The 27,669-nt window shown below is 40.1% G+C and overlaps 1 protein-coding gene across 4 annotated transcripts in view; it reads right to left on the bottom strand.

Annotated features, from left to right (window-relative positions):
- Positions 1–27,669, bottom strand: part of LOC129780067 (connectin-like) — a 710,069-nt gene that overhangs the window by 35,677 nt on the left and 646,723 nt on the right. For all 4 annotated transcript variants that reach the window (XM_055787971.1, XM_055787972.1, XM_055787970.1 and 1 more), the window contains 2 exons: positions 17,381–18,268; positions 17,100–17,316 (listed from right to left, as the gene is read on the bottom strand). In XM_055787971.1, the coding sequence (XP_055643946.1) occupies positions 17,100–17,316; positions 17,381–18,256 (1,093 nt within the window). In that variant the 5' untranslated portion in view covers positions 18,257–18,268. The remainder of the gene's footprint in view (positions 1–17,099; positions 17,317–17,380; positions 18,269–27,669) is intronic.

Raw genomic sequence — 27,669 nt, 5'->3', positions numbered from 1 at the left:
CGTCCAAACAATTACAAAATAAAGTGTCCGAAATTTGAATTCAATCTGTCTGAAATTTGATTTAGTGTCCGAAGTTTGATTCTTATTCGCTTCATTTGAAAAGCATTTTATTCGATGATTTTCTTATGTTTTCCATCACACAGGTACCAAAGTAGAAAGCTTAAAATCATATTGAACTGATTTATTAAAAATATCTACCAAATACATGTGCATAAAGTTAGGTCTGTTTTCTGCATCATATGGCTTATGCGTCCGAAATATGATTCGGAACGGTAATATGCAATTATGATGAAGAGAAGATTGTAAAAATCCATTGCTAGAGTTTTTCTCCAACAAGGACCCAGACTTCTACGAGAGACGGATTATAAAGCTACCTTGAGGATGGAAACAAATTTTACAACAAAACGGTGCATATTTGACCCAAATAGGGCAATCCGAAGCATATTAAAAAAGAGTTTGAATTTCGCCCAAAAATAATGGATTACTTTTTCCTCAACCTGATATACAGCCATTCCATGCCAACCCGTTAGGTTAGGGTTAGGGTGACCGTTTCGATTTTAGGGTGGTCCGAAAAATTTATTTCCTCATTTTTGTCAAAAATTACTGTTTTTTTCAAAAAATTCATATTTTTTGAACTACTAGACCTATATTATCAACATATCGAAATAAATCAAAATATATGAAAAATATTGCGAAAAATATTGTAGTTTACATAGCTTTGGGAATAAGGGCGCTATATTTTTTAATACTGTTTTTTTGAAAGCTGAGCATTTTTTACATAGAATATCTGAAAATCAGAGATGCGATCTTTTTCTTTTTAAAGTTTTGATTTTTCAAAGTTAACCGATAGTTCGAAATATCAATTTTTTCCACTTTTTCCTATTCTCAAAAAATCAAAACTTTTGAACTGCTAAACCGATTCAGATGATCGATATATCAAATTGAATTCAATGAGCTAGACTTTTTTAGGAAAATATTGCACTTGCGAAAAAAAAGAATGTTGTTTCCGTAATCATTGATTGTATCTGTTTTTTATAATTTACATGGTTTCGGGACCAAGGGCGCTATATTTTTTACATTGTTTTTTTGAAAGCTACGGATCTTTTACATTAAATATCCAAAAATCAGAGAATATTTTTGAAAGTCGAAAATAAGCTTCCGAAGCATTCTATTAAGATAGTGATATATACATCATTTTGGAGCTTAAACCTTCAGCTTTTGGAATATTTCACGTACATATTGTTATCTTGGTGTTTGTAGATGAAGTGGACAAAAATATAGAGAAGATATAAAAAATCGATTTTTTTCTGTTTTTACATAAATTTTGTGAATTAACACCATTTTTTGTCAACCAAGTCAATTGCAAATACATTTAACCTTATCAGCCAGCTCTCAGTTGATCTCTATAACATGTCTGTAGGATCTTTCAACACAGAGATGTTTATGGTTGCATGAAAAATTTCCTCTTTGTTCTTGATGATCAATAATTTTAATAATCTTTCGTTTTCATGAGTTTGTGGATGATGAGTATATGTATATATAGGAATGCGTATGTATACGTGTGAGTATCATCACACCTTGCAATCCTACAACCTACAAACGCATGAAAACGAAAGAGTACGCATAGCATAATGAAGTTCTGGTCAATATGCGTTGAAGTGCTACTTTAATTTACTCCAAAATTCGATCGATCGGCTAAATGTATCAATACGAAACGTTCGCAGGTGTTTTGGGGATGCACTAGGCTAAGAATTTCCCTGCTAACATTAGAACTCACTGCAATATTGGCTAAATTACAGATAATTTTCTAAAATCCTGTTTTTGGTACTTTTTTAAAATTGATGCAACAACAATTAAAATAAATTTATAAAAATAAAAATTAAAAAATTGTTTAGTCAAAGCAACAAATTGAACCTGTACAGAATTTATTTGAGTTTTCAAATCTACCTTGCGGTTTGCGGTGCGATTATTTTTTATATGATCGTTATAGATACCAAATGAAAGCTGGTTAAAAGGTTAATTGAATTTGCTATTAAGTTGGTTAGAAAAAAATAGTGTTAATTCACAAAATTTCTGTAAATACAGAAAGAAATCGATTTTTTTTCTTTTCTATATTTTTGTCCTCTACATCTATACACACAAAGAAAAATATATGTTCGTAAAATATTCCAAAAGCTGAAGGTTTATGCTTTAAAATAATGTATATATCATTATCATAATGGAATATTTCGAATGCTTATTTGCGAGTTTTAAAAGTAGTGAAACAGATCTGCATGGTGGGGTACAATTACGAGTTTGAGTCACTTTATATACATCATAGGATTTTATTTTAAAACATGAATATTTTGTATTGCCTCCACTTTTTTTCAAACTTCAATCAAATTTTTTTCAAACTTCATAATCTATCCTCCTCTGAAATTACAACTTATTCTAACCTTAGTACGATTACGTAAATGCTAATATTGCTGAAACCCATCTGGACCAACCAAATTAAATTTCTTCTTGTCGCTAAAAACAACGGATTTTGTACCAAACGAGATATGTTTTCGAGTAAATTCATCTCGAATTTTTCTATGATGTTCGGTCAAAAAAGGTTTTGGTTGTCTTTTCCTTAACACAATGCTAATCATGATATAATTGTAGAACATATGGGAATACAATTTTTCGAATTTTACTACCTTCCTTCAGAGGTTCCGAAAATTTTCCGATTTTTCTCTCCGTAATGTTCATTTACGGAAAGAGACTAATACAAAAAGCTATGGGTGGGTTATACCTGAGATATAACCGTAAGGTTGACGTAGGTACAGAAATGAAAGACATAGTTCTACGTCCAAATAGACGGTTTAAATCGGACCATTCCTTCCTCGGTTTCTGCGCTTCCCAACACATTTGGCGTTCCATTTTTATTTAATAGGAGTACCGGTAATTTTTCCGTTTTTTTTCAAAAATTAATGCTTTATTCTGCAAAGATTACAAATTTAATATTCAAAGTATTGCCCATCGCTAGTCACAATTTTTTTCCAACTTTCTGGCAATTCACGGATTCCTTTGCGAACATAATCGGCCGGTTTGTCGGCTAACCAAGAAACGATCCAATTTTTGACTTCATCAAAATTGGAGAAGTGCTGGTCAACCAGGCCATGTTGCATCGATCGGAAACAATGTTTGGATAATACGGCGGGTGGGATAGAATACGACCTCCCATTTCAGCGTTTCCAAGTATGTGTTGACCGGTTTCGCGACATGTGACCGAGCATTGTCGTGCTTCAAAATAACTTTATCGTGTCTGCTCGTATTGTGGCTTTTTTTCCTTCAGTGCTCGGGTCAAACGCATCAATTGTCGTCGGTAGAAGTCCCCCGTAATGGTTTCAGCAGCTCATAGTACACCACATCCAGTTCACACGTTCGCTCAGATGAAGCATGATCACCATGAACTTCCACAAAAATGCGATGACTTTCCGCAGCTTTTTTCTTCATATTGAAGTAATGAAGTAACACTCCCCGCAAAAACACTCTCGTTAGTACGAAATTCGGCATATTCGAAGTGGCAAAAAACTATGTTGTGTACGCTTCAACTTTTTGACATATACTGATAAAGACGCGCAATGACAATAGCTTTCCAACGAATGTCTGGGAATTTGATTCATAATCAAGTTATCGCCATCTGTTGTAAAACCGAAGAAACATACCGGTACACCCTTAATCATCAAAGACAAAGGGGAATTTTTTACATTCTGTATTGAAAGAATTGTTCGAGGAATCAAATGAAAACTGGTTGACAAGGTCAATTGGATTTGCTATTAAATTAGTGGACCAAAAATGTGAAAGGGTACGGATGTAAGTTTGAATTAGGACTGTGATTGCATTGATTCGGAACAATTGTATTTTTTAATGTATTTTTTCATTGTTCATAAAACTGTTATTTTAACTCTTTCGAAACTCCAAATGGTGGCCCGGAGGAGGGTGCTTGTTACATGTACTGATATCCATCAAACGGGTTGTAGCAATTGAAGTGATAAGATGTATCATCCGCAGTTTCATTGTCCAGAATGTTTGAATTTCCCGCTTCAGTATCCAAGTGTAGCACAGTGTATGATGGACCAACCGATTTTAACCCTTTTTTTTTTGTTGTATTCATCTCTGCCTCTAGATCAATGGTATGGAGAGAAAAATCGGAAAATTTTCAGAAAGCTCTGATCAAAGGTAGGCATTCGTATATCTTCTATCTATATAAATAAAAATGGAAGGCCAAATGTGTTGCTGAATTGTTTGTTGGATCACTTCTTTCTATCACTTCGCCGTAAACGACATTACGCACGAAGACTTCGTCTAACCGACCAAGGCGAGCAACAGCTTTGAATCCAGGAGTGGCAATACGCAGAGAGTCTCGGTTTCGCACGCGCGATAAAGCCACGTATAATTGACCGTGAGAAAACACAGGCTCGTATAGAACAATACCAACTTTCCGGAATGTTTGTCCTTGCGACTTATTAATAGTCATGCTGAAGGCCGGTCTTACAGGAAACTGACGACGCTTGAATGACTCCATACCGTCTTCACTCTCATAGTTAAAATCAATTCGTGGAATCAATACATCTTCATCTGAATCAGAAACTTGACTGATACGTCCACATCGCAGGAGGCGGTTACTACAAATTTCTTTAACCAATAACCGAGTACCGTTACAAAGTCCGTTGGTGACGTCCAAATTTCGTAGCAGCATCACGACTGCTCCTTTCTTGAGAATCAACTTTGTGGGAGGAAAACCGTTAGGTAAACGATGAGCCACGTGTTCTGGTTGCAGCACAGGAATATCTGGATTCTGATTATCTTTGACAACGATTGTGTTGCTACCCATAAGCACGTGCTCGTGACCATGGAACTTACTCATAATAATTTCGTTAAGTTCCATTGTACGTTTGTTCTGTACCGTCAACAAAACAACATCAGCCAGCAAGAACGGATTGTGGAGTGTGTCGCCGTTCAAAACCCAGTCGATCACTTGTTTTTCATTATCCATCACCATGTTTGGCTCGATGTAAATGTACTCCTCTGAACCATGATCGGAGTCCGAAACTTGTAGATGGCCTGAGCCGACTTTTTCCAACCATTCGGAAAACTCTCGCTGACCGGCATCTGCCCGCATGTTTGTTCGCAAAGTGTACGTTTGAAACAAAGGCCACAAATAACTAAATCTATGGGTAGACTGGATGACGGCTTGCTCTGAACCCTTGATAATAACAAGTAGTAGTTGCTTCCAGTCCCCTCCCAGCAAAACTGCTACTCCTCCGAAAGGAAACGTTCGATTTTCAGGTAACGCAAAACTGCGTAGAGTGCGATCTATCAATTCGAGAAGGGTTCGTGAAACCATCACTGCTTCGTCAAAAATGAGGCCATCAAGATCGCGCAAAAGTGCAGCCTTCTTCGATTGTCCTTCAATATTTGCAACTGTGGTAGCCATTGGGTTCAGACCCAGCTGAAACGCCGTGTGTGCCGTGCGGCCGTTTCTCAACAGCTGCAATGCCCGTCGAAGCCACTGCCAATACTTTTTTGCCTCGCGCTTCAGCAGCATTGAGAACGGCGTTGAATGTGAATGATTTACCTGTCCATCCCGATGCCTGACAGAAAATGAACCGCCCATTTCCAACCTTTGGATAATCCAACAACTGCAGAAACTTGTCAGCAAGCGCCTTTTGCTCAAAGTTCATAGTGGCCGCGGCGCGTTGCCACAATCCGTCAGCTGCCTCGGCTGCTTCTTCTTGCTGCTGAGCATCGATCTCGTCGTGGTCAACACAAGGCAAATTGTAATCGTGAAGCGTTTTGCCATAGTGCGACAGAATGCTCTCGATGTGCGCAAGTGCCAGCTGTTCCATTATTGCGGCAGGACGTCGTAGATTTGCGGTTATCATGTACGCCTTATACTTTTCCCACAAAGCCAAGTAGTCGCAGTTGGTAGCGTGCAACAAAATGATAACGAACGTGCGCCTTGCAGATGCAGGTAGTTGGAAGCGCACTGCTTCAGCCATAGCCTGATCCCATTCGGTTTCATCTTCAAGTAGTCCGCTTGCAGCAGCAGCTTCGTAGAAGGTATCGCATGTTACACCATTAACTGTTCGCAAGTCTTTGAATGATATCACACCCGTGCGGTTGTATAGAAGCACTCGAATCGCAAACAATTCTTTGTGTTGCAGATGAACCCAGCGAATTCGGGAAATGATGTCGCATGTACGTCGCTTTCGATCAGTCCAGCAATACGTAGTCGCATTCCACGTGAATCGCGTGGGCACTTGAAGGTAGCTTAAACTATCATTTTGTGGATTGCTCGCGCACAGCTTGAAGTATGCAGTCAACTGTGACGAGTTTTTTCGGCTATTTGCTCATTCAAGCGCCTGTTGTTCGTCCTCGTCTTCAAACATGATCGTCTCCTTGTCGGGCTCGTGAATTTTCAATTCCACAATTGTGTGGGACATTCCCCATAGCGGATAGCCCAGCAAACGATAAGCTGCTTCGCAAGACGTCATAAATCTCATCTGCAGATATTCCACGCACTCGTCAATGACAATCTCTTCCCGTCCTTCCTGAACTGCTGCCTGAACGAGTTGCTCTCTAAACTGCACGATAGCTTGGTCTGAACCCTTGTTAATGTATTTGAAAAGGTAAATCATTGCGGAATGAGGAGCCTTGATGCACTCAACGTTGCAGTGCGCATCGACCAGCATAGATAAGAAGGGATTGTGTGGAACAACATGCTGATTCGTAGCTATTCGTGCGTTTTTAGCGCTTCCAAAAACATGATGTCTACCATTGTCTGGTCTTTTTGGCTCAGCGTATCCTTGAGTTGTGATAATGGATTCTGCAGAAAAATCCTTTGGATACCACTTCGAACACTTTCCGTGTGCCCCTATTTTTGATTTGTCAGCTCGACAAGGCCAGGGATCATGACCCGTTGGTGCCTCACAAGGCCCATGAATATGATGCTTCACAACAAGATCCAAGTATCGTTTTTTTATGTTGTAATCGGCGTCATTCAGATCTGGTTGCTCTGGCAGCTCCGCTGAAATCCATTCTTCCAACTCTTCTGGGGATGCAATATGAATATCAGAGGCTAACAGCAGATGCAAGTGAGGCATTCCACGCTTCTGAAATTCAATATGGTATGCCCAGGCCAGGGCCTTGCCAATTGCGCCATCCTTGATGGCCTGCATAAAGAGATCACTTTTTTGTTTGAACACGCGGACAATCAACGGTGAGTTATCGTAAGCACATTGCCCTGGAAGTAGATTTTCTTTGATCTCTGGCCAATTGGGATTGCCTGTGAACGTAAGAAAAAAGTGCGGGGCTGCAATAGCATTGAACAATGCACACGTATTGTGGAAAAGATGTGCCGTATGTTTGTTGCTGCCTGTGAAATTACCTGGTAAAAAATATATATATTAGTTTGGACTTCTGCGATAATCGAGCAGTATGCCGATCATCATTTCGCTGCGACATTTGTCCCGATTTAGACTCGACAATTATAACAGCGACAGTTACTCGCACAAGGAGGTATCTTTGTCTTAAGAGGCCTATTAACTGTCAAAATTTGAGACCACCGAGTATGAAAGTATGAAATGCACCTTGCTTCTTGTTTGCATGCATACATACATTTGACACAACGAAGGTGCATGATTCGACTGTGATAATTATCAAGACGGTCACTTTCACAAGCCAGGTACTCGTCAATCAGATAAGTCTGACCCAAACGTCTTACGTCAAACAAGAAGTGGTGCAAATCTTGCCGCCGCTGATACATATGGAATACAATGGAATCTCTCCGAGATACATTCGCGTGAGTTTTCTGCAACGGATGCGTATTCATTGCGCTGTCTCCTCGTGCGTCATCTGTTGTGCAACCTCTATCATCTAGTTCTTCGCCAGTTATTGCGTTGGCCAGTCGAGTTCCAGTCTGAAAGATCAGCTGGCCGTGAGGAAATAATAGCGGATAGCAAAGAGGACGCATATCTGGATTATGATGCGCAATCAAATTGACCCTAGATGATGCGTTCCCTCTCATGCGAGTATTCACAACGATGTACTGTTTGGAGAAATTAATCAGCTGGTCTTCGCGATACACCACAGCCATGCAATCCTTTAATGTGGGTACATTCTGTCTGCCTTGGTGGGTTGTGGCATCGACAACAGCACGTGCTTCTTTGTTGCGAGAAGAAACGATGAGCAGGCTGATGTTTCCTGCATCATCGCCGCGTTTTCTATACACTTCGTAAGCCATCAAATAAGCCTTGCAGTGAGCATGATGTATCCTTAGCATTCTGTCCAACTCCCGCAGGAGTGTCATATCTACATCTCTATCGAAGTCATGAGCTCTGTTGGCTCTTCTTTTTGCAGCTTCTTCGACATCATAGAAGAAGTACTGAGCAAACGACGGTTCTTGGTTAGCACGTGGAAAGAGGTGTGAATGTCTATGAAGTACTTGACCCTGAACAGCAACAACTGGAGCACCATGCCGATGAAGAGGCCGATTTGGCATCGTAACCGAACCGAGGGCAAGTAGATTGTTTAGTGACTTGGCGCATTCTTTGAATTTTGCAGATTTAGTATGTTGACCAAAATATAAACTGCGCAGTGGTTCTGGATACTGTTCTACGTCAATTGGCGGGAGCATTACTTTACCTTCTCGGCAACATTTGCGTGGCTCAAATTGGAAGAGTAAAGCACAACATGAAATACATTTGCGGTCTCTGAGTGCACCTAGAGAGATTGCAGCCGGAAGCGAGTTCTTCATGTTGGCCGCTTTGTAAAGAGGTGGATTACCTCTTCGTTCTTTTTGTATAATTGCATACGTTTTTCGGTGAACGTCGGCATTGTTATCGCAAATCTCCACGGCTCTCTCTGCGCCAAGAGTGCTGCGAGAATTTATTCTGCTGTCTTCCTCACGTTGAACCTTTTGAGTTTGCCGATCGTTTAAAATTTGTTCGTCAGAAACGTATTCACGGAAACAAGAATCATGAGCTAGAATAGCGCGTCTACTAACCAAGCAATAAAATGTATGACAAAAATAGGCATGGTTGAGAGAAGGCACAACGAACAACATGTCGTCTGTTGTAGCCAAACTGACGCGCACTCTCATGTTGCTTTGAAATGCTTCATTGCCTAGTTTTTGCAGCGTGTCTCTGAATAACACGAAATTGACGCATGCCAAGAAGCGTATACGTTGCACTTAATACTGTTCTTAGTCCGCTGGAAAACACAGCATGCATACGATGTGTCAATAACTAAGGGGGCAACGTATATGTTTGGTGTACGAACGTTGAGTGGATTGACCGTTGGTGTTGTAGTCGTTTTGCTAATGTGTATCAACGGTAAAACTGACACATCACTTGATTTGATTAAGCCACAGTTAAATTGTTTTGTCCAGTTGTAGGTGACGCTAAACGCAGTTTCAAACGAAAGTTCCGTTCTCAGTGGGTACTGAGCATCCACCATTTTCAAAAACATAGCATACGCCGTATTACCATTCAGTCCGCGTAGCAACGGCACTGGTACATAATTATTCGTCTCTTGAGTAGTGCTTCCGAGAAGATGTAATTGTAGGCGGTTACCCTTGGAAATTCTAGAAGATGATGTTATACTGGTATCACGACTAGATACTGATTTACCCTCCAGCGTTACCCATCTAGGCTCTTTGTTGTAGCACCTGCGAACTGTGCAGAATTCTCGTCATGGAGCTTGCCAGTGCAAAAGGCACGTACGAGATGGAGAAAGTAGAGACTGATTTTTGCTTCGTCCACATGAGCAATTTCTGTGGTCTGTTTAGCGAAAGCACACGAAGTTACAGTCTGCATACCATAAATCAGCACTCCGATCCCTTTGAAGAAAGTGCGAAGAGCTTTCTTCAATGCCATGGACCATGGCACGTAAATTATACATCGCTTTTGGCGAAAAACCGCTAGAATCATATGCAAGCGCGCGTATAGCACTGGAACAAAATACTGCTTATATCTGCCTCGTATTGACTCTTGAAATGGCTCTGGGGCATTGCAACTCAGTGAGGGATCAAACCGCTGCAAAGGCAGTGCTACAATGTCTTCAGTGCATTTGCACTGCGCAACCAGCCAATCAAAGACCGTGACTTCCATCGATTCTATGCAATCATCATCCCTGATCTGTTGAAGCATTGCAGACAGGCTAGACGACTGTTCTTGTGCGACGGTATCAACGGTCTGAGCACGCTTTATGTGTGGTTTCTTCGAATTCAGATGAGCCGGATGTATTGATTTTGGACGCTTAATAGATGGGAAGCCATTAGCTGCCTGATCTATTAGGTGGTGTGGCAAAAGAGATCATGAAGTAGCGGCAACCGCCAAATTATAATTGGCAGTTTCCGCGTTTGTATCTTTGGTGGCATGAAAAAATAAAAAAATATAAAATGCAACAGTTGCATGATCGTTTGAACCTCCTACCATGTTTTGGTCGTAAACGGGGGATGTCGTGTTTGCCAGTTCTTCATGCGGTGCAGCGGAAATGGAACATTGGCGCGGTGGACTACGCAAAGAGGTGTTTAGGCGCGCTATGTTGTCTCTCATGCTCTGGCAACCAACCAACGTATTCCACATGAGGATACGCAATGCACGTAAGTTCAGATTGGTGTTCATGTAGTCTGGCATGCCGTCGCACACTCGCATTGCTGCAGCTGTTGTGAATACGCCACAGGAGATTCCATCAGTTTGAACTGGGCAATCAGTACGAAGTTCTACTGGACGCACAAAACCAAACACAGCCTGTTGCCAAATCTCAATGCAGCGCAAATATATCGGCGGTGGCAATCTGTGTGTAGAATCCACGAAGTGCACCGTTTCAGAGTTAGGCAAGACAGCTACCAAGGCAAAATGGGCTGGAGCCGCTAGTGATATTGGCAGTAAAACGGCGTGGTACGGGCGGAGCGAATTACGAAACTCTGGAGCGAGCAAGGCGAGCATTGTCTCGAAACCAGTCAAGATAGTTTTGTTACCGTCATTTCGCAACTCTGCAAACGGTGCCCACAGTGATGGGTTGACACAACGGCGTTATCTCGATCACGTATATACTCCTGCAGAAAACTGAAAATGCTCGATTCTGTCAGGAATTCCACGAAATTATTGTCGATCAACGACAGAAAGTCTTGAATACTACGATGCACATATCTACGAGGAGGTAACACAAAACGCCCATTCGTAGGTATGATTTCGTAGTATCTGCCACTATCGTCGTCAATCATCTTCTCTGATTGCGCGACACTCATGTCTGCTACAGGATAACTTCTAGGCAACAGGTGCATTTGATGTTCTGAAGACCATAAACAGAGTCAGCGGACGTGCAGGAGACCAGATGTGCGGAAAGGATGTACTCTGAAAAGTTGCAACGGTAAATATTTCGCAATATTTCAATTTCATCGTTTTAAACACTAACATCAATCACTTATATCGTTTGATCGATTAAAAGAATTGAAATTCCATCTGCAGACGAATTGTGGACCGTTCGAGCGAACGAAGAACAATCTTGTTGATTAAAGTTTCTGTAAGCAAGGATGTTATGCAGTTCATGTGCATTTTACATGTTTAGCATTCTACTTACGTAAATTTGAAGCGGGAGAATTTCCGAAGACCATACAGTACAGGGTCAACTGACGTAAAGGAGACCAGATGTGCAGGAAAGGGAACGTACGTTTGAACGAAGTCGAACTCTGAAATGTCACAACGGTGAATATTTCGCAATATTTCAATTTCATCGTTTTATACACTAACATCAATTACTTGTATCGTTTGTTGGTCGTTGGTCGAGAAAAAAAAAATTAAATCCCATCCGCAGACGAAGCGTGGACCGTCCGAACGAATGAGACGAACAATTTTTTTAGTTGAAGTTTCTGTAAACAACGAAGTTATGCAGTTTACGTGCAGTTTACATGTTTAGCGTTCTACTTACGTGAACCTGAAGCGGCAGAATCAATCACTTAGAACTTACCCGAAGCCTCAGTCACATTAAATTAAAATTAATAGTTTTTTTTTGCAGTTATTATATGAAAAAAACACGCACACACAAACACATACACGCACAAACGAACACATGCACACCGCAGACGCGCACACTTCGCGCAGTGATAAAATGAACAAACTGTTGTGTGCTGTATGCTGGGGGACTTGGACGCTTTCTGGGACTTGGTGTTATTGCCGACGGGGCAGTGTTATACACACTGCGTACTGCGGGTGCTGGCTCGTTCTCACACAAAAAACACATCGCAGCTGCTCACTCTCTCACTCTGTTTGTGTTTACGTCAAGAATACGACCATTTACGACCGTTTACGACTGTTCACGACGACCGCGCTTTATTTTTTAGCGATTTTATTTATAGTAAGATAAATATAATATATATATATATATATATATATATATATATATATATATATATATTAATTTTTTTTTTTAATTTCAATACTGTGTTTTAGAATGAACATGTAATCGAGTGTTTGATACTCTGCAATGAAAGTTTATAAAAATCTTCAAATCCTCACGGTTCGTGTACAATAATTGAACACATGTTGTGATTACATCGGTGAACATAAAGCTAAATAGTTTGAGAATGGAAACATACGATCCCTTACTTTTAAACCTTCTGTCGAGTGAATTTTGAGGATTTTTGACGGAATGCGCTCTTGTTTCCCACCATAAAAAAAATGTTCTGATGTACTGTGTGAATAATTAGAAACCCCATGTATGAACAAACTTTAATTGTCATTGGTGAAAGATACGATTATCTGCTACTTGAGATGCTGGAAATTTTGATGGTTTTATTAAAATTCTTCAACATAGAAAGGAAGCAGTGTTTTTTTGGCAAGTGAGGTGAAAATTATTTTTAAAAACTTGATTCAGGGTAAATACAGGATACTAATTTTCTTAATACCATTGAACATTTTTACAATACTGCGTTGGGGTACATTAAAAATGGAAGACTAATCTAAGAGAAAAATAACATTATGAATGGACTCCATGGAAGTCGATTCTCGTAGTGATAAAAAGTAACATTAGTATAAAATTTCCTGTTCAGATGGATGCAGATTGGATAATGAGCGGGTAATAATGAAAGGAATTGATATTGGGAATGGGACAAAAAGATGGAACAAAAAATCCGTGCTAGTTTCGAATGGTTGGGTGCGAATGTTTTCATAAATAGAAAACAAATTTAGAAAGTGTAAGGAATTCGCGGAGCTTACTGATCATAGTTATTTTTGTGTAAAATGTGCTGTGCTTCGCATTGTTCGATTCAGGTCAAATATGCACCGTTTTGTTGTAAAATGTATTGCCACTCTAAGAATACCTCTAGCTCTAGTAATAGATTACAACAATTTCCTCTTGATCACAATTTCTTATCACTAAGGAAATTTTACAATGCGTGAAAAATGTGTAAAACGCTTGGTGCCATGTCCGGACAATATGGTGAATGCATTAAATATATCAATCAAGCTCCCGGAGTTGTGTGGTCTTGAGTTGTCCTGATGGAATTCCACACCTCTAGTATTGGCCAACCTGAACGTTTCTGTTGAATCGCTAGCTTCAAACGATCCATTTGTGTATTACACTGTAAATTGTAAAAAAAAAGAAAATTTATTTTGAAAATAAAAAAATTAATTAAGAAAAATAATTTGCACGTATTTTACGGTTACAGTATCAGTATCAGTAACAGTATCACAAAATTTCAGTGGCCTGGCTTGCATCTTCGCCTTTATAAAAGAAAAAAGTAGAAAATGTACCGAGCTTTCTCTTTGTTGACTTCTATTATTAACACCCTGTAACTCACACCTGAAGTGAACAAACAAAAAAAACCTAAACTTGAAATTGTATGATCGACATAAACTACCTTTTGTTTATATTAGGGCGTCCTAAAAGTTTCTTCCGCGCCACGCTATGAGTGACTCTAAGTGATTGTGTTTATATAAACATGCAGGCCTATGGCATCGGTTTTAGTCGTCCCACATCTCTTACAAAGCACGTTTTGATGGTGCCAAAGTATCTTCTAATTTTTTTATGGTGTGCAAAAAAGGCATATTATACTTCATTGCTTTTAAGAAGGCGATAGTGCAAAGGACACTTGTAGCGGCAGCCCAGCAACGACGGATACGAACATTATCAAGACTGTGCTCACTGAGAATTTGTGATCTAGTGGATGTCATCAATATCTCAAGACAACGGTATATACGCATTTAATCAAGATGGGATATGCAAAGGCAAACGGCCAGGATGGGCGAACTAATGAGGCATTGTTTTCCATGATGACAACGTGAGACCGCATATTGCGTTGGCCTTGAGGCAAAAATGATAACAGTTTAATTGCGACATTGTACTTCATCCTCCGTATTCCCCGGACCTTGCTCCATCCGATTATTCCTCTCGTTTAAAAAATTTCTACGTAGAATATTTTTTTCAAATCCACAAGCGAAATAAAAAAAGCAACTAGATGAATATATTGCAAATAAGCTTCAATAATTTTGGAACGAAGGCATTACGTGTCATATATTATTTCAACTCGTTACTTTGCAGGCGGAAGTTTGATGGTTTGGGGAAAATTCTTTCAAAAAAGCCTGGTCTAGATAGCTTACCATCAACACGAATGAAAAGTCAGCAGTGCAACGAAGTACTTCATAAAGATTTACTGCTGTTTTTGCTAAAAAAACAGTTTGATAATTTGGTAATTTGGTATCAATTCATAAAATCCGGGAAGTTATGACATGGTTTAATGAATAGGGTTTTCAGATTTTGGACTGGTCAGCTTGTTTACCAAATCAAAACGCTGTAAGGAACTTATGAGGAGTGATCGGACGAATAGTAGATGCAGCTTGCAAGTAGTATGAGTGATTTGAAGAGCTTAAACGGACAGTATCCTCTGCGTAGAACGAGATAAACACTACAACATGGCGCAGCTTGGCCGGAACCAAATCCGGAAGCTCATGGCATGGTTTATTGATTAGGGGCTTCAGATTCTGGACTGGTCAGTTTTTTTACCAAATCAAAAACCCATCAAGAAGAAGATTAGAAACTTATTGTAATTCATGTGAAATTGACGTAAATTTTGTAAAGGGGTGAGAGTTTTTCCATCTGGTTCTATAGTTATGAAACATTGAAATTTTAGTGTTTTGATTGTTTCGCGTCTGAACACAAAAATATAGTTCAAATGGTCAGTTTTTTTAATGAAGATAGTTATTATAGCCTACACTATACACTTCAATTCAACCGACTTCTTACATATCTCTGGGAACATAGAAAAAATGAGTGGTCCTATAGGTGTGAAACGCAGTGTATATAAAAATGGATTTCTGTCTGTCTGTCTATCTTTCTGTCTCTCTGTCTGATTCTTATGGACTTGGATATTATAACATTACAACTAACATTAAGAAACCATCATTTAGAAGTAATTGCGAAGGCACGACGACAGCTTGAACAGCATTGGAAAAGTGACGAAGGAGTTCAACGATCTCTACACAATTAAATCACTGTATGTTAGTCTGGTTGGTTCCATTCTTGGGACGGGTTAGATAATCTGGGATCCGTTTCACAGTACCGTAACCGATCGCAAAGACGCCATTCAGCGTCAATTTGTGTGATTTGCGCTTCGCGACTTGCAGTTATCCGGTAAATCTATCACCAGATGCCAGCTGCTAGGATTGGAAACGTTGGAACAAATGAGGAAGGATGCGAAAACCGTTTTTTTTTATACTAAACTGCTGAACACCGAGCTCGACGCTCCTAACCTCTCGTCCCTTGCGTACATAAACATTCCTGGTTCCGCACTCAGGAACTTCGAGTTCTTTCGCCTGCCACGATGTAGACAGGACTACAAAGGTTATGAACCAGCACGAGCAATCATGCCTTGTTTTAATGCTGAGTTTAATTTATATGATTTTAATGAGAACTCAGTTCAGTTTCGCACAAGGCTTCGAAATAATTATAATTGGGAACACTTCATTAAGACCTTATAACGTCGAATGAATAAAAAAAAAATGGCTGGGCTATATATATGATAAAACCGCAAGGTTGACGTGGGACTACCGTTGGGTTAGTAATCATTTGATTGTATTTTACAATTGAATTCAACATATTTGCTGTGTAAGTAACGAATTTGAACAAACGCCATGTAATGTAATGCATCTTGGTTTAGATGGCTTTGTTAGGGAACACAATTTGGTGAGAATAAAAGCTCCTCCAGCTTTCATGCATTTGTAATGTCAATTTCTCCACGTGCCTCAGTTTTGAAGTCCGCGTTGGAAAAACCGTAAATCGGGCAAATTTTTGACCAAAAATGACACGAATGTGATTAACCTTCTATATCCGCGCATAGTTCTGACAGACCGAACATCAATGAGGTGGCTGAATTAAATGACTATTAAACCTGAATGAAGTTAAAGAAAAAATATTTTCTGGAATTTTTTCACTCAATTATATATTTTTCTTTTAATAAATACCAATAAAAAATAAAAATACACAATAGCTATATCAAAGAGACGCGCAAAGTCCTGAGTACACAAATTACAATTTTTCGCGCGAGTATAGAAATGTTAAACAAGCACCATACTCTCCAGATGTTGCCCGTGTGGCCTTTTGGAAAACAAAAAAACGGATTCTGTCGGTGTACTGAAGGTAATTTCTGAATACAGTTATAAAAAGTTTTTCGATGACTCTATTGTTCGTTGGAAAATGTGTATTGGTTATGAATAAAACATTTTCTTCAAAAACACCAATTCCAGGTTTATATTTGACAGAATGTAAAATGTCTATGAAATAGAAAAAAATGGAAGTTTTATAGTACAATCTATAAGAGGAATATGTTCAAATTTTAAATTCCACAATTCTGGATTTGAATTAAATTCAAATCCAGAATTGTGGAATCGAATCTGACAACACTCCACATCACATGTAAATTTAGACATCCCAGCGGGGGGCGTACAAAAAAAGTCAATATTACGACAAACCAGGTTCACGAGAAGCACCCGGAGCCATTCGTTAGCAAAAAAGGTAAAGCTAGGGGCCGGAAGCGAAATGTCGAAAATGCTTGGCATTGTCCTTCGTGCACTCACCTTTCAAATGCAGCACGGCGGTACTGTTAACGAGGTTATCCATCAACGGGAGAAAATTGTTGTAGGTTATCGTTTCCAGCTGATTGGAGTTGAGATTCAGCGAGAGCACTGCTGGCACCCCCGTGAATATTCCCCTCTCCAGTCGTGTCAACCGATTGTTCTCGAGATTGAGTCGCCGCAGGTTATTTAAACCGTCGAAGGCGCGTGCTGACAGTTTCTGGAATGACAACGTTACAAACATTCAAATTGATATTAATTTTTTTTAAGAGAATATTTCGAACCTCAATATGATTACTGTCCAGATCAATTTCCTGTAAACTCCAAAGCTCCGCAAAGACAGCATCACCGATGAAGTGGATACTGTTGGCCGACAGTTTTAGGAACCGTAAATTTCCAAGCCCTTTGAATATTTCCCTCGTCAAAACTGTGATTTGATTCGATTCTAATTTCAGTTCGTCCAAATTGATCAAATCAATAAACACATCATCGTGCAACATCGTCAAGTTATTGAAGTCTAAGTTCAACCTTCTCAGCTGGGGTAACCGCACCAAGGCTTCTTTGTCAAGCTCGATAATTTCGTTCCGCTCCAAGTTTATTTCCTCCAAATAGGGATGATTTGCAAACGCAAACGGATGTACGATTCGAATCTGATTTTTGTGCAGCGTGATGTTCCGCAGTTCAGTTAAATTCCCGAATGCGTAGTTCAGAAGGTCCGGTATCATACCGTACTCGATTGTGAGCTGCTTGAGATTTTTCAACGCCACCACCACATCCGAGGGGATGTATGTGAGGTTGCCGATCTTCTGCACCGTTATCTTGAGCTGCTCGAGTGTGGTTTGCGTCTGGAACGCCAGCCAATTGGGATCCTTTCGGGGTAAATCCTTGCTGAATATCCAGCAGTTGGCTTTCTGTGCCTTGACGTGCGGATCGTCCGGACTGCAGTGGCAGACCAGCTTCATTTCTCGATCCCCCGAGCAGAGGTTCATTAGTGGCAGCGCGGCTTGATTGCTGAAAACCATGTTCATTTGGGCGGATTTCATCTTTTTCGGTTCCTTCTCACGGTATCGGCTTTCGGTTGGACTTGTGACAACGCATAGCAGAAGTAGCACCAGCGCCACGTTCCGGGAGGCTGCTGTTACCATCGCTGAAGGGTACATTGTGATGTTATTCTGGAAGAGGGAAAAGCAAACGAAGGAAAATAAGTTTGATTTTACACTAAGAGTAACTCAATTTCGATTAAAAATATGTGTTATTTTACAGATAATGTTTGACAAAGGCATGGAAGCCAGGATTATAAAGAAACCAGATTCAAAAAACAAAATCATACGAGCAGAAAGTGAACCAACATTTTCCAATACAATCCGGAATTATCGCTAAGAGATGTTGGATAGAAAATACGAATATCAAATTTTGCTATATAAAGAGTACAAAAAGAGCTTTTAAAAGATCCGGATTATCAACCACAAGGTTTAAGTGATGGCTAATTGATGAGAATTGAAAATAATAAGGGATTTCGCGTGTGGATGTCAGTTTTGCGATTACGGGTTTGAGATTCTCGAAATGTTTGATTCCAAAATTTGATTCTCTAGTGGTTATATATCGATAAGTAAGCTTACATCGAAGCGATGGGCAAAATGTACCAAATGGTAAATTTATTTGTGAGAAAAAAATCCGAATGAATAGATAGAGATGAATAGAGGTACAAACAATCTTACTGGAGGGGTGAAACCACAAGAGAGGGTGAGACGGACAGCAGAAAGTAGGTGATGGAGAAAGCATTTTAATCGCGCTTTCTTTCTTTCTATTTGTTTTCTTTTCGCCGTTTTGCCAGTACCACAAAAAAAAATAACCTTGTCGATCTGTTTTTAATTCAGTGAAACATTTTTTATTAGTTGAACATTAAATTGGTTAATTCGAAACATCGATTTGAAATAAATTGAAAAATTAGGTCACTTAACTGAGTGCGTTCAGTTCCTAAACAATTTCCCATATTACGGAAAATGTACACTATTTACTTGGATCACCATATACAATACTATTTCAAATTTTCAAACCTTCGGTATATAAAAAATAGTGATTCTCTATAACAACCGTAATACATACCGAATCTATTGTCGAAATAGATAATAACGAACGATGCGGGCACACTTGACTTCCACGAAACATTAGTCAAGCGGAACTATATAAAAAGAAGAAAAGAAAATATCTCCCAGAAAATAAAGCATGTATTCCCAACACACAGTCAATTATTACATTTCTCGGTGCACATTACTGTTGGCCAGCGTTCATCCCTTCGCCCCAGGCAAAAGGACAACTACGACCGGCCCGGAAATATAATAACAAAACAAATGAACTGCAATATTTCTTCGGAGTTTCAATTGGCCGACTCTGTTGTGCCCAGGAAAAATTCCGGCTGATTTCCAGGCAAAGATAATCGTCGTCGCAATGATTCAAGCGCTTGCCTCGGGGATGTATTTCCCATTCTTCAGGGCATGTTTTTGGCTGCGGAGAAAAATCTGCCAAGCGGGAACTCGTTTATCGCGGGTAAACCTGGGAAGAAGTCCTATTCCGGGGCCGCCTTGTTGTCTCGAAAGAGGAAATTACTCGATAATAAAGCTGTTCTCGCATCACGACCACCGACACCGTAGTTCTGCCTGGATGGTTGGCAGTGTGCCTGATTCGATCGTTTTCCTGGAGTTTTTTTTCTCTGTTCCGTGTGATTTTCCCCATTGCGCTCCACTCATCCGGGTTTGCCAGAGCAGAGAGGGAATTATTTTCCGTTGTACTCCCATTTTCGCTTGTTATGCCAACGATCAAATCAGTGTCATGCCTCCAAAAGGGAGCGATTACGATGTTTCGAACGGAATCGTTACGAAGCTGGCAATCGTTATCTTCCGAACTTTGCCAGTACCTTTTTTCTGGCCGTCGAATGGTTCCATGGTCCTCCCCCATACCCGAGGAAATGAACTTGCCAAAAACGCAACGCAAAGCATTACTTTTTGTTTTGTTGTATAACTGCAATACAATGGAAATTGATTGGAACATTCATTCATGAATGGTTTGAAGACTTCTTTGGAGTTCACTATTTTCAACAAATGTGTCACAAATTATTGAACAGAGAAAACTTTAACACTAGGTTTATGGGACGCGTCTTTTTGACGCACTTCGAATTTAATAAGGAAAATTACAAAAAATTGTTGCATTTTAATTTTATAGAGTTGGGGAAAAAGAAATGTCGTATTTCTGATCGAAATTTGACGCTTTATTTAACATACTTAAAATTATCCAATTTAAGTTAGATATGCGCCGTTTTGTTCGCAAACTTGTTGCCATTTAGAAGGCAACTTCATTTTCCCACACCACCGCCCCCCCCCCCTTATAAAACTCCCCCTCCTTATTTGCAGGAAACTCAGACAGCCAGTTTTCGCAAGCCTCTTTTGAGACCAACTTAGTATCACCAAGAGCGTTTTGCATGGACCGGAAGAGATGATAATCACTTGGAGTTCGGTTCGGACTATACGGTGAGTGCAATAGGACATCCCATCCGAGCTCCCGTAGCTTCTGGCGGGTCATCAAAGATGTGTGAGGCCGAGCGTTTTCCTGGTGAAACACCATTCCTATGGATCATTTCTGGCCACTTCTGGTGACTCGCCTGCTTCAAACGGTCAAGCTGCTCACAGTAGAGAACCGAGTTGCGGGTCTGGTCATAGTTGAGCAGCTCATAGTGGATGATTCCCTTCCAATCCCACCAAACACACAGCAAAACCTTCCTGGCCGTCAATCCGGGCTTGGCGGTGGTTTGAGCCGGCTCACCGCGCTTCGACCACGACTTTTTTCGCTTTACGTTGTCGTACGGGATCCACTTTTCATCACTAGTCACCATCTTCTTCAAAAATGGGTCGAGTTCATTCCGTTTCAGCAGTGCATCGCAGGCGTTGATTCGGTCTAAAAGATTTTTTGTGTCAACTCGTGTGGCACCCATACATCCAGCTTTTTTTGGAATCCAATCTTCTGCAAATGGTTCCAAATGGTTTTATGGTATATACCCAGTTCCTGGCCAAAACGACAATTTCCAACTAATCAACCCGTCGTTCGTTTTTTCAGAGAGAACGAATTTAATTACGTTGCAAAATGACAGATGGCGCTACACTCGCTTCATCAAACTTTCATCCGCGCATGTGCTAATAACTTCAATTAGGCTAAAGCCATGCACATTGCCGGCGAGCTGGAAAACTTTTTGAATAAACATAATGAATTATTGAAATTCTTCAAATCATATATGTTCGAATCGCAAGGTAACAATCACGTTATTGTCATCATGAACCCCAGGTTGGAGAACACGTGTATACATTCAATGTGTATGTTGTTGAAGACATTGGTGGGATCATGGTAGGCGACTGCACAGCGACGCGAGGAATTATGATTCGAAGAAGAAAGAATAATCTGAAGTTCATCGTTGACACAAACCGTTCAAACGACGCTCTTCATCTTCTTCTTCAATGGTACTAACGTTCCTAATGTTCCTAACGTTCACCATCTCAACATAGATTTACTTGTGAACGATAGAGAAGAAGAGAACGAACGATTGCGATTCTAGACAATCATATATGGTGTGAGGAAAATTACACTCGCTTGCGAGACGCTGTCATGAGCAACGCCAACACAGCCTTTGCTATTGTCAGGGCAAAACGCATGCATTTTCATGATATTACAGCCCGTGTGTTCGAACAAAACATGAATGAAATGAAGACTGATGAAACGCCCCGCGCGGTTTGGCACTTTCTTTTCTTAAAAAATAAAAAGACACTTTTTCCCTTTCTGCAGGAGGCACGACGAGGGATCGACCCGACCTTATCTAGACCCTATCACAAAAAAAAATAGATAAACAAAACCCGTCTGTATTCGAGGTCGTTGCACTGAGCTTCATTACAAAATTACACGAATTCAGTTCCCCACCTTGCTGAATGTATTCGGTTGGATGGCAAAAGCGAGGACTAGGAGGTATGCACATTTTTAATTTGGGTATTCGACAAAATACGCCCTGAGAACTCTTCGATCTGATGATCGATCTGAAATCGATCGAGTCAAAATTACCCGAATCTATTGCAATATCGCATTCTGTCATGCGTTCTACTTAAATCCTTAGGTCCACCACCCTTGAAACGCGATGCGATAAAGACGTCATTGAGCTTCGTATTCCATTTCTGTGAAGCGAAAATTGTTATGAGTTTTCGAGTGAAATAAACACGCTTTCAAAACAATAATTATAAATGATAATTGGCTCAGTGCTATATTAGCTGAACAAATATTCAATGCTCATATCAATGTTGAGTTCTGTAGTTCGATGAAAATTTTGTTTATTTAATTTGTCTACTTTACGACAAAAATATGTTCCTATTTTCACTTTACATTTAACGTTCGAGAGAACAAACATGTCGGTTTCGTTAATGAAATACATCGAATGAAAAGGAATGGCTTGAGTTTTTTGAATTTTTGTCGGTGGTCATCGACTTGGCGTTCTATTCCTCGGTATGTCAAACACAAGTATGAACACATAAGTCACGATCGTTTAACGTATGTGTAGATCGTTAAAACAATTAAACACACTTACAATACATCAGTTATTTTTTTATTTAGCAATCAACATATTCACTAGAAATAATTTTTATGGCAGAACAACGTTTGCCGGGTCAGCTAGTCTATATATATAAAAATCTCGTGTCACGATGTTCGTGGCCGTACTCCTCCGAAACGGCTCGACCGATTTTGATGAAATTATACTCAAAATACTTGGTAGGCATGAGAATAGGTCGTAAACTATATATGGTACCGCTAGGACACCGATTACTTTATATTGAATACCGATTAGGGTGGTCCTATGCAAAAAAAAAATTGAATAATTTTGTTTTTGTATTTTTTGCATAAATTTGGCTTAATACATATAACCATATATAATCAATTTTTACCCCTATCTCCTATTTTTAATCGCGATATTTGTATTTCTATATAAACAATATAAACAATACCAAACAATTGATCCGTCGTCCGTTTTTTAAACAGGACGAATTTAGTTACGTTGTTAAATGCCAGAACATCATCCTCTTCATCGATTTTCACCCACACATACGCAAGTAACCTTAATTCGACTAAAGCTAGGCATATCGCCGACAAGCTGGAGGCCTTTTTAGATGAGCAAATGAATTATTGAAATTGTTCTAATCACCCACATGCTCCGAATGAAGAATAACAATCACGCTATTGTCGTCAATTCTGATAAAAAAACGACTGGAGAGCACGTGTGTAGATCCAATGCGCCACCGCTACCTCAATCATTAAGAATATCTATTTATTTATTTAATGTCAAACGTCTTCGACCTAATGGTTGTACAGACTGCTTATAGGGACTTAATTCTATTCTTATAGATTATCCTACTAATATTAAAATCGAACAGTTCAGATACATCGTTAAAGACGCGGCAGCAAGTGTCTAATGGATTATTTTGCCCATATATGGTACGGTGATTACTCATCGCCAGGACTCGATGGTGGCGTAGCTGTCGGGATGGTGCGTGTAGGCTAACGTTTCGAAGTAGATAGCTGCAGTCAATTTTTTCTGTCAATACATCGAAAACAAAAATTCTCTGTAGCACCAATCGTCGGCTTTCCAGGGTTTGCATTCCAATAAGTGCACAGCGCTGTTCATAGGGTGGTAGGTTGGTTGGATCATTCCAGGGCAGGCCACGTAGAGCATACCTTACGAAGCGTTTCTGAACACGTTCGATGCGCTGGATATGTACAGCGTGATATGGGGCCCATACTTGTACTGCGTATTCCAAGACGCTGCGAACAAATGCACAGTACAACGACTTCAGAGCGTAGACGTCATCGAAATGAGCTGTGTTGCGTCTCAAAAATCCAACTATCGCATTTGCTCTTGAAATTGTGACCGAGACGTGCTCATGGAAACGCAGCTTGCTGTCAAGAAGAACTCCCAGATCTTTGATTCGATTGACTCTCTGCACTGGCGAGAGATGCAACATGTATCCGTGTACAATAGGGGAGCGAGAGCGCGTAAATCTGATGGCCTTGCATTTATCAGCGTTTACATGCATTCCATTTTCCTGGCACCAAACCGTCGCTCAATGTCAGCTTGCAGTATGCAGCAGTCTAAATTTGATTGTATTAGGCTGTCAAAAAAGTCCTGCGCTATATTTTTTTTGAATTTTCATTTGTTCATAAAATTAGTTACAATCATCTGTTTTAAGTCAAATATGCGCCGTTTTGTTCGTTGACTTGTTCCCAACGAGATGTCAACTTCATAATACCCCTGTTATAGAAGCTCGCTTCCTTATTGGCAAAAAAAATCGGATAGCCAATTTTCACAGGCCTCTTTTGTGGCTAACTTCTGACTACCTAGCTCGGTCGCCATGGACAAAAACAGGTGGTAGTCACTTGGTGCAAGGTCCGGACTATACGGCGGATGCAAAAGAACCTCCCATCCGAGCTCCCGGAGCTTCTGGCGCGTCACCAAAGAAGTGTGTGGCCTGGCGTTGTCCTGATGGAAGACAATGTGGCCTCTGTTTATCAAAGATGGCCTCTTCTTCATGAGTGCTACCTTCGAGCGGTTCAGTTGTTGGCAGTACAGGTCCGAATTGAGCGTTTGGCCATAGGGAAGCAGCTCATAATAGATTATTCCTTGACAATTCCACCAAACACACAGCAGAACCTTCCTGGCCGTTAATGAGCGCTTGGCCACCGTCTGAGCCGCTTCAGCGGGCTTCGACCACGACCGTTTGCGCTTCACGCTGTCGTAAGTGACCCACTTTTCATCGCCAGTCACCATCCGCTTCAGAAACGGGTCGATTTTGTTGCGATTCAGCAGCGATTCACATGCGTCGATACGGTCAAAGATGTTTTTTTTGCGTCAATATGTGTGGCACCCATACATCGAGCTTCTTTGTGAATCCAAGCTTCTTCAAATGGTTAATAACGGTTTGATGACTTATCCCCAGCTCTTGGCCGATGCTACGGCTGCTACTATGCCGGTCTTTCTCGGCTAATTCAGCGATTTTGTCGCAATTTTCGACGACAGGCCTTCCGGAGCGTGGCGCATCTTTGACGACCTCTACACCAGAACGAAACCGTTGAAACCATCGTTGTGCGGTGGAAATGGAAACTGTATCGGGTCCATAAACTGCACAAATTTTATTGGCAGCTTGAGATGCATTTCTGCCTTTGTCATAGTAGTACTGTAAAATATGTTGGATTTTCTCTTCATTTTGCTCCATATTTGCGACACTATAACTCATGAACGACTTAACCAAACTAAACACTGTCAAGGACTATATTATAGCGCGCAAAAATACCTTTCCAACAAGCTATAGTATGACACGATACAATGAATACAACTAGAACTACGCGCTTACAACGACACCTCGCGGAAATACCGCAGGACTTTTTTGACAGCCTAATATTACTCGGTAAATTTTCAAATCATCCGCATATAAAATTTTCTCCGAACATAACCTTTCGCACAGATAGTTAACGAATAATACAAAAATCAGAGGACCAAGAATGCTTCCTTGTGGCACACCAGATGGAATCGTAAATTCGTATCATTACCCATTTTGAATAAATATTTTTGAATATTTAGTTGGAGGAGACGAAGCAAACAAAATAGTGCGCTCGATGGATTATTTTGTGTGTCGGTTGATGAATTGACGCAGTCAGACAACTTCATTCTTCGATAGCTTGAGCCGTGCCAATAATCCATGGTCAACATATTCACAAAGGTGAAGAGCGGACGTTTGCTTTTCCTATGACACAATGAAGGAAGTATACATTCACTTACGAGACGCTATCATGGGCAACACCTACACAGCCTTTGTTCAAAAGTGTGCACGTGTGTTCAAACAAAAGAAATGCATACACGTATTTCGACAACATGTTGCAGGACTTATTCGCATGAATGACAAAAGCGAGGATTGACTTATACGCATTTTCTTTAGTTTGATTAGTCGACAAAATACGCTCTGAGCGAAAGGATAGAGTAATTTCCTCGGAAATTCTAGATCTATCTACTGATTAACTATACTCCTGTACTCTAAAATCCGATCGAATCAGAACTACCCGAACTAATCGCAACTCAAGTTCAATCGAGTTGTGTAAAAGTGACAGCCTTGCCATGCAATTCGGCATTGAGCTATTTCTGTGAAGCGCAAATGGTAAAATATCAACAAATATCATTGACATCCAAAATCGTTGGGAAGTACCATATTCGGCTCAGCTGAGCAAACATTTAATGTTTATGTTAATGTCAAGCTCTGCAGTTCGGTGAAGAGCATTAAAGACATTTGCAAATGTGTGAAAAAAAGAAACAATATGGATGTGTATCGAATCCAGAATATCGATTTGAATACTCCTTGATTGAATCACTACGACGATATAATGAGGTACCGAATTGGCCTGTGCATCAGCTCCAATGAAGTTGTTTGGCGTATCTTTGGTTTCACAATTCATGAACGAAAATGGTGTGATGAAATGAAAATGAAAATGTTTTTTTTTTTGTTTTTTGTTCAAGTTTGGTTGGTGGTCATCGTCTAAAGCGCTCTATTTTCTGAATATCATAGATCTCATCACTATCTGCACATCACACTCGAATTCGGGAAGTCCATTTTCCCGCGGTCCAATGTAATACACGATCAAACCTTCACGTATCTGCTCGATATTCACGTGGAATCTATCTTTCATCGATCACAATCGATTAATTTTATGGATCGTTAAAACATTTAAACACACTTACAATACATTAGTTATTTTTTATTCAACAGCCAAAATATTCACAAGAAGTAATTTATATGGCAAAACAACGTTTGCCGGGTCAGCTAGTATTTGTATAATAATCAGTAGGGATTATCACAATTACAAAAATAAGAAGCATCGTTCGACTTGAAACGACGGGAGTTAAATTTAAATCAATTTAAATCTAAAACGAATGTGAAAAAATTATAAAATACTGTTAAATAGGCATAATTAACAAAAAAAACCTAATTTACTCCATTGAATCGATTTGTTGATACTTTTCTTTGCATAATGTATTGTTAAGGCATCACGAAAACGATGATGCTTCACCGACACACCAACTGTGGCATGCATCATTCCGTCTCAAGGGAGATTGGTCATCAGATCGCTGATTAATCACATTAAACAATAAATCACCACAGCGTGTGCAGTTGGTCAGTTGGGTTTTTCCGCTCCAACCATCCATAGGCGTCCATATGTGCGCGCCTTTTGCGAAATAATACGCGTCTGGTCCGAGATAATAATTCATCACTTCTTGAAACAATTTCTGGAAAAGCCAAATGGCCTGTCAGCACCGGAAGTTGGGGTGGGAAGGGAGCAGAGGAAAAAAAATCATCATCCCTCAAAAACACACCCCGAATCGACACCATCAGCGGCCAGAGCCAGTCAACGTCCGTCAGTTGGTGGTGTTTCAGATTTTTTTTTGCTCTGGCTCCGGACATCCGCGCTTTGCCAAAATTTTCCCACTCATCCCGTCTCTCTCACTCTA

Source organism: Toxorhynchites rutilus, chromosome 3 (assembly GCF_029784135.1).
Source record: "Toxorhynchites rutilus septentrionalis strain SRP chromosome 3, ASM2978413v1, whole genome shotgun sequence".
Classification (NCBI taxonomy): Eukaryota; Metazoa; Arthropoda; class Insecta; order Diptera; family Culicidae; genus Toxorhynchites; species Toxorhynchites rutilus.
Note: the sequence above shows the minus strand (reverse complement) of the source record. Positions and strands in the feature narration are given on the sequence as shown.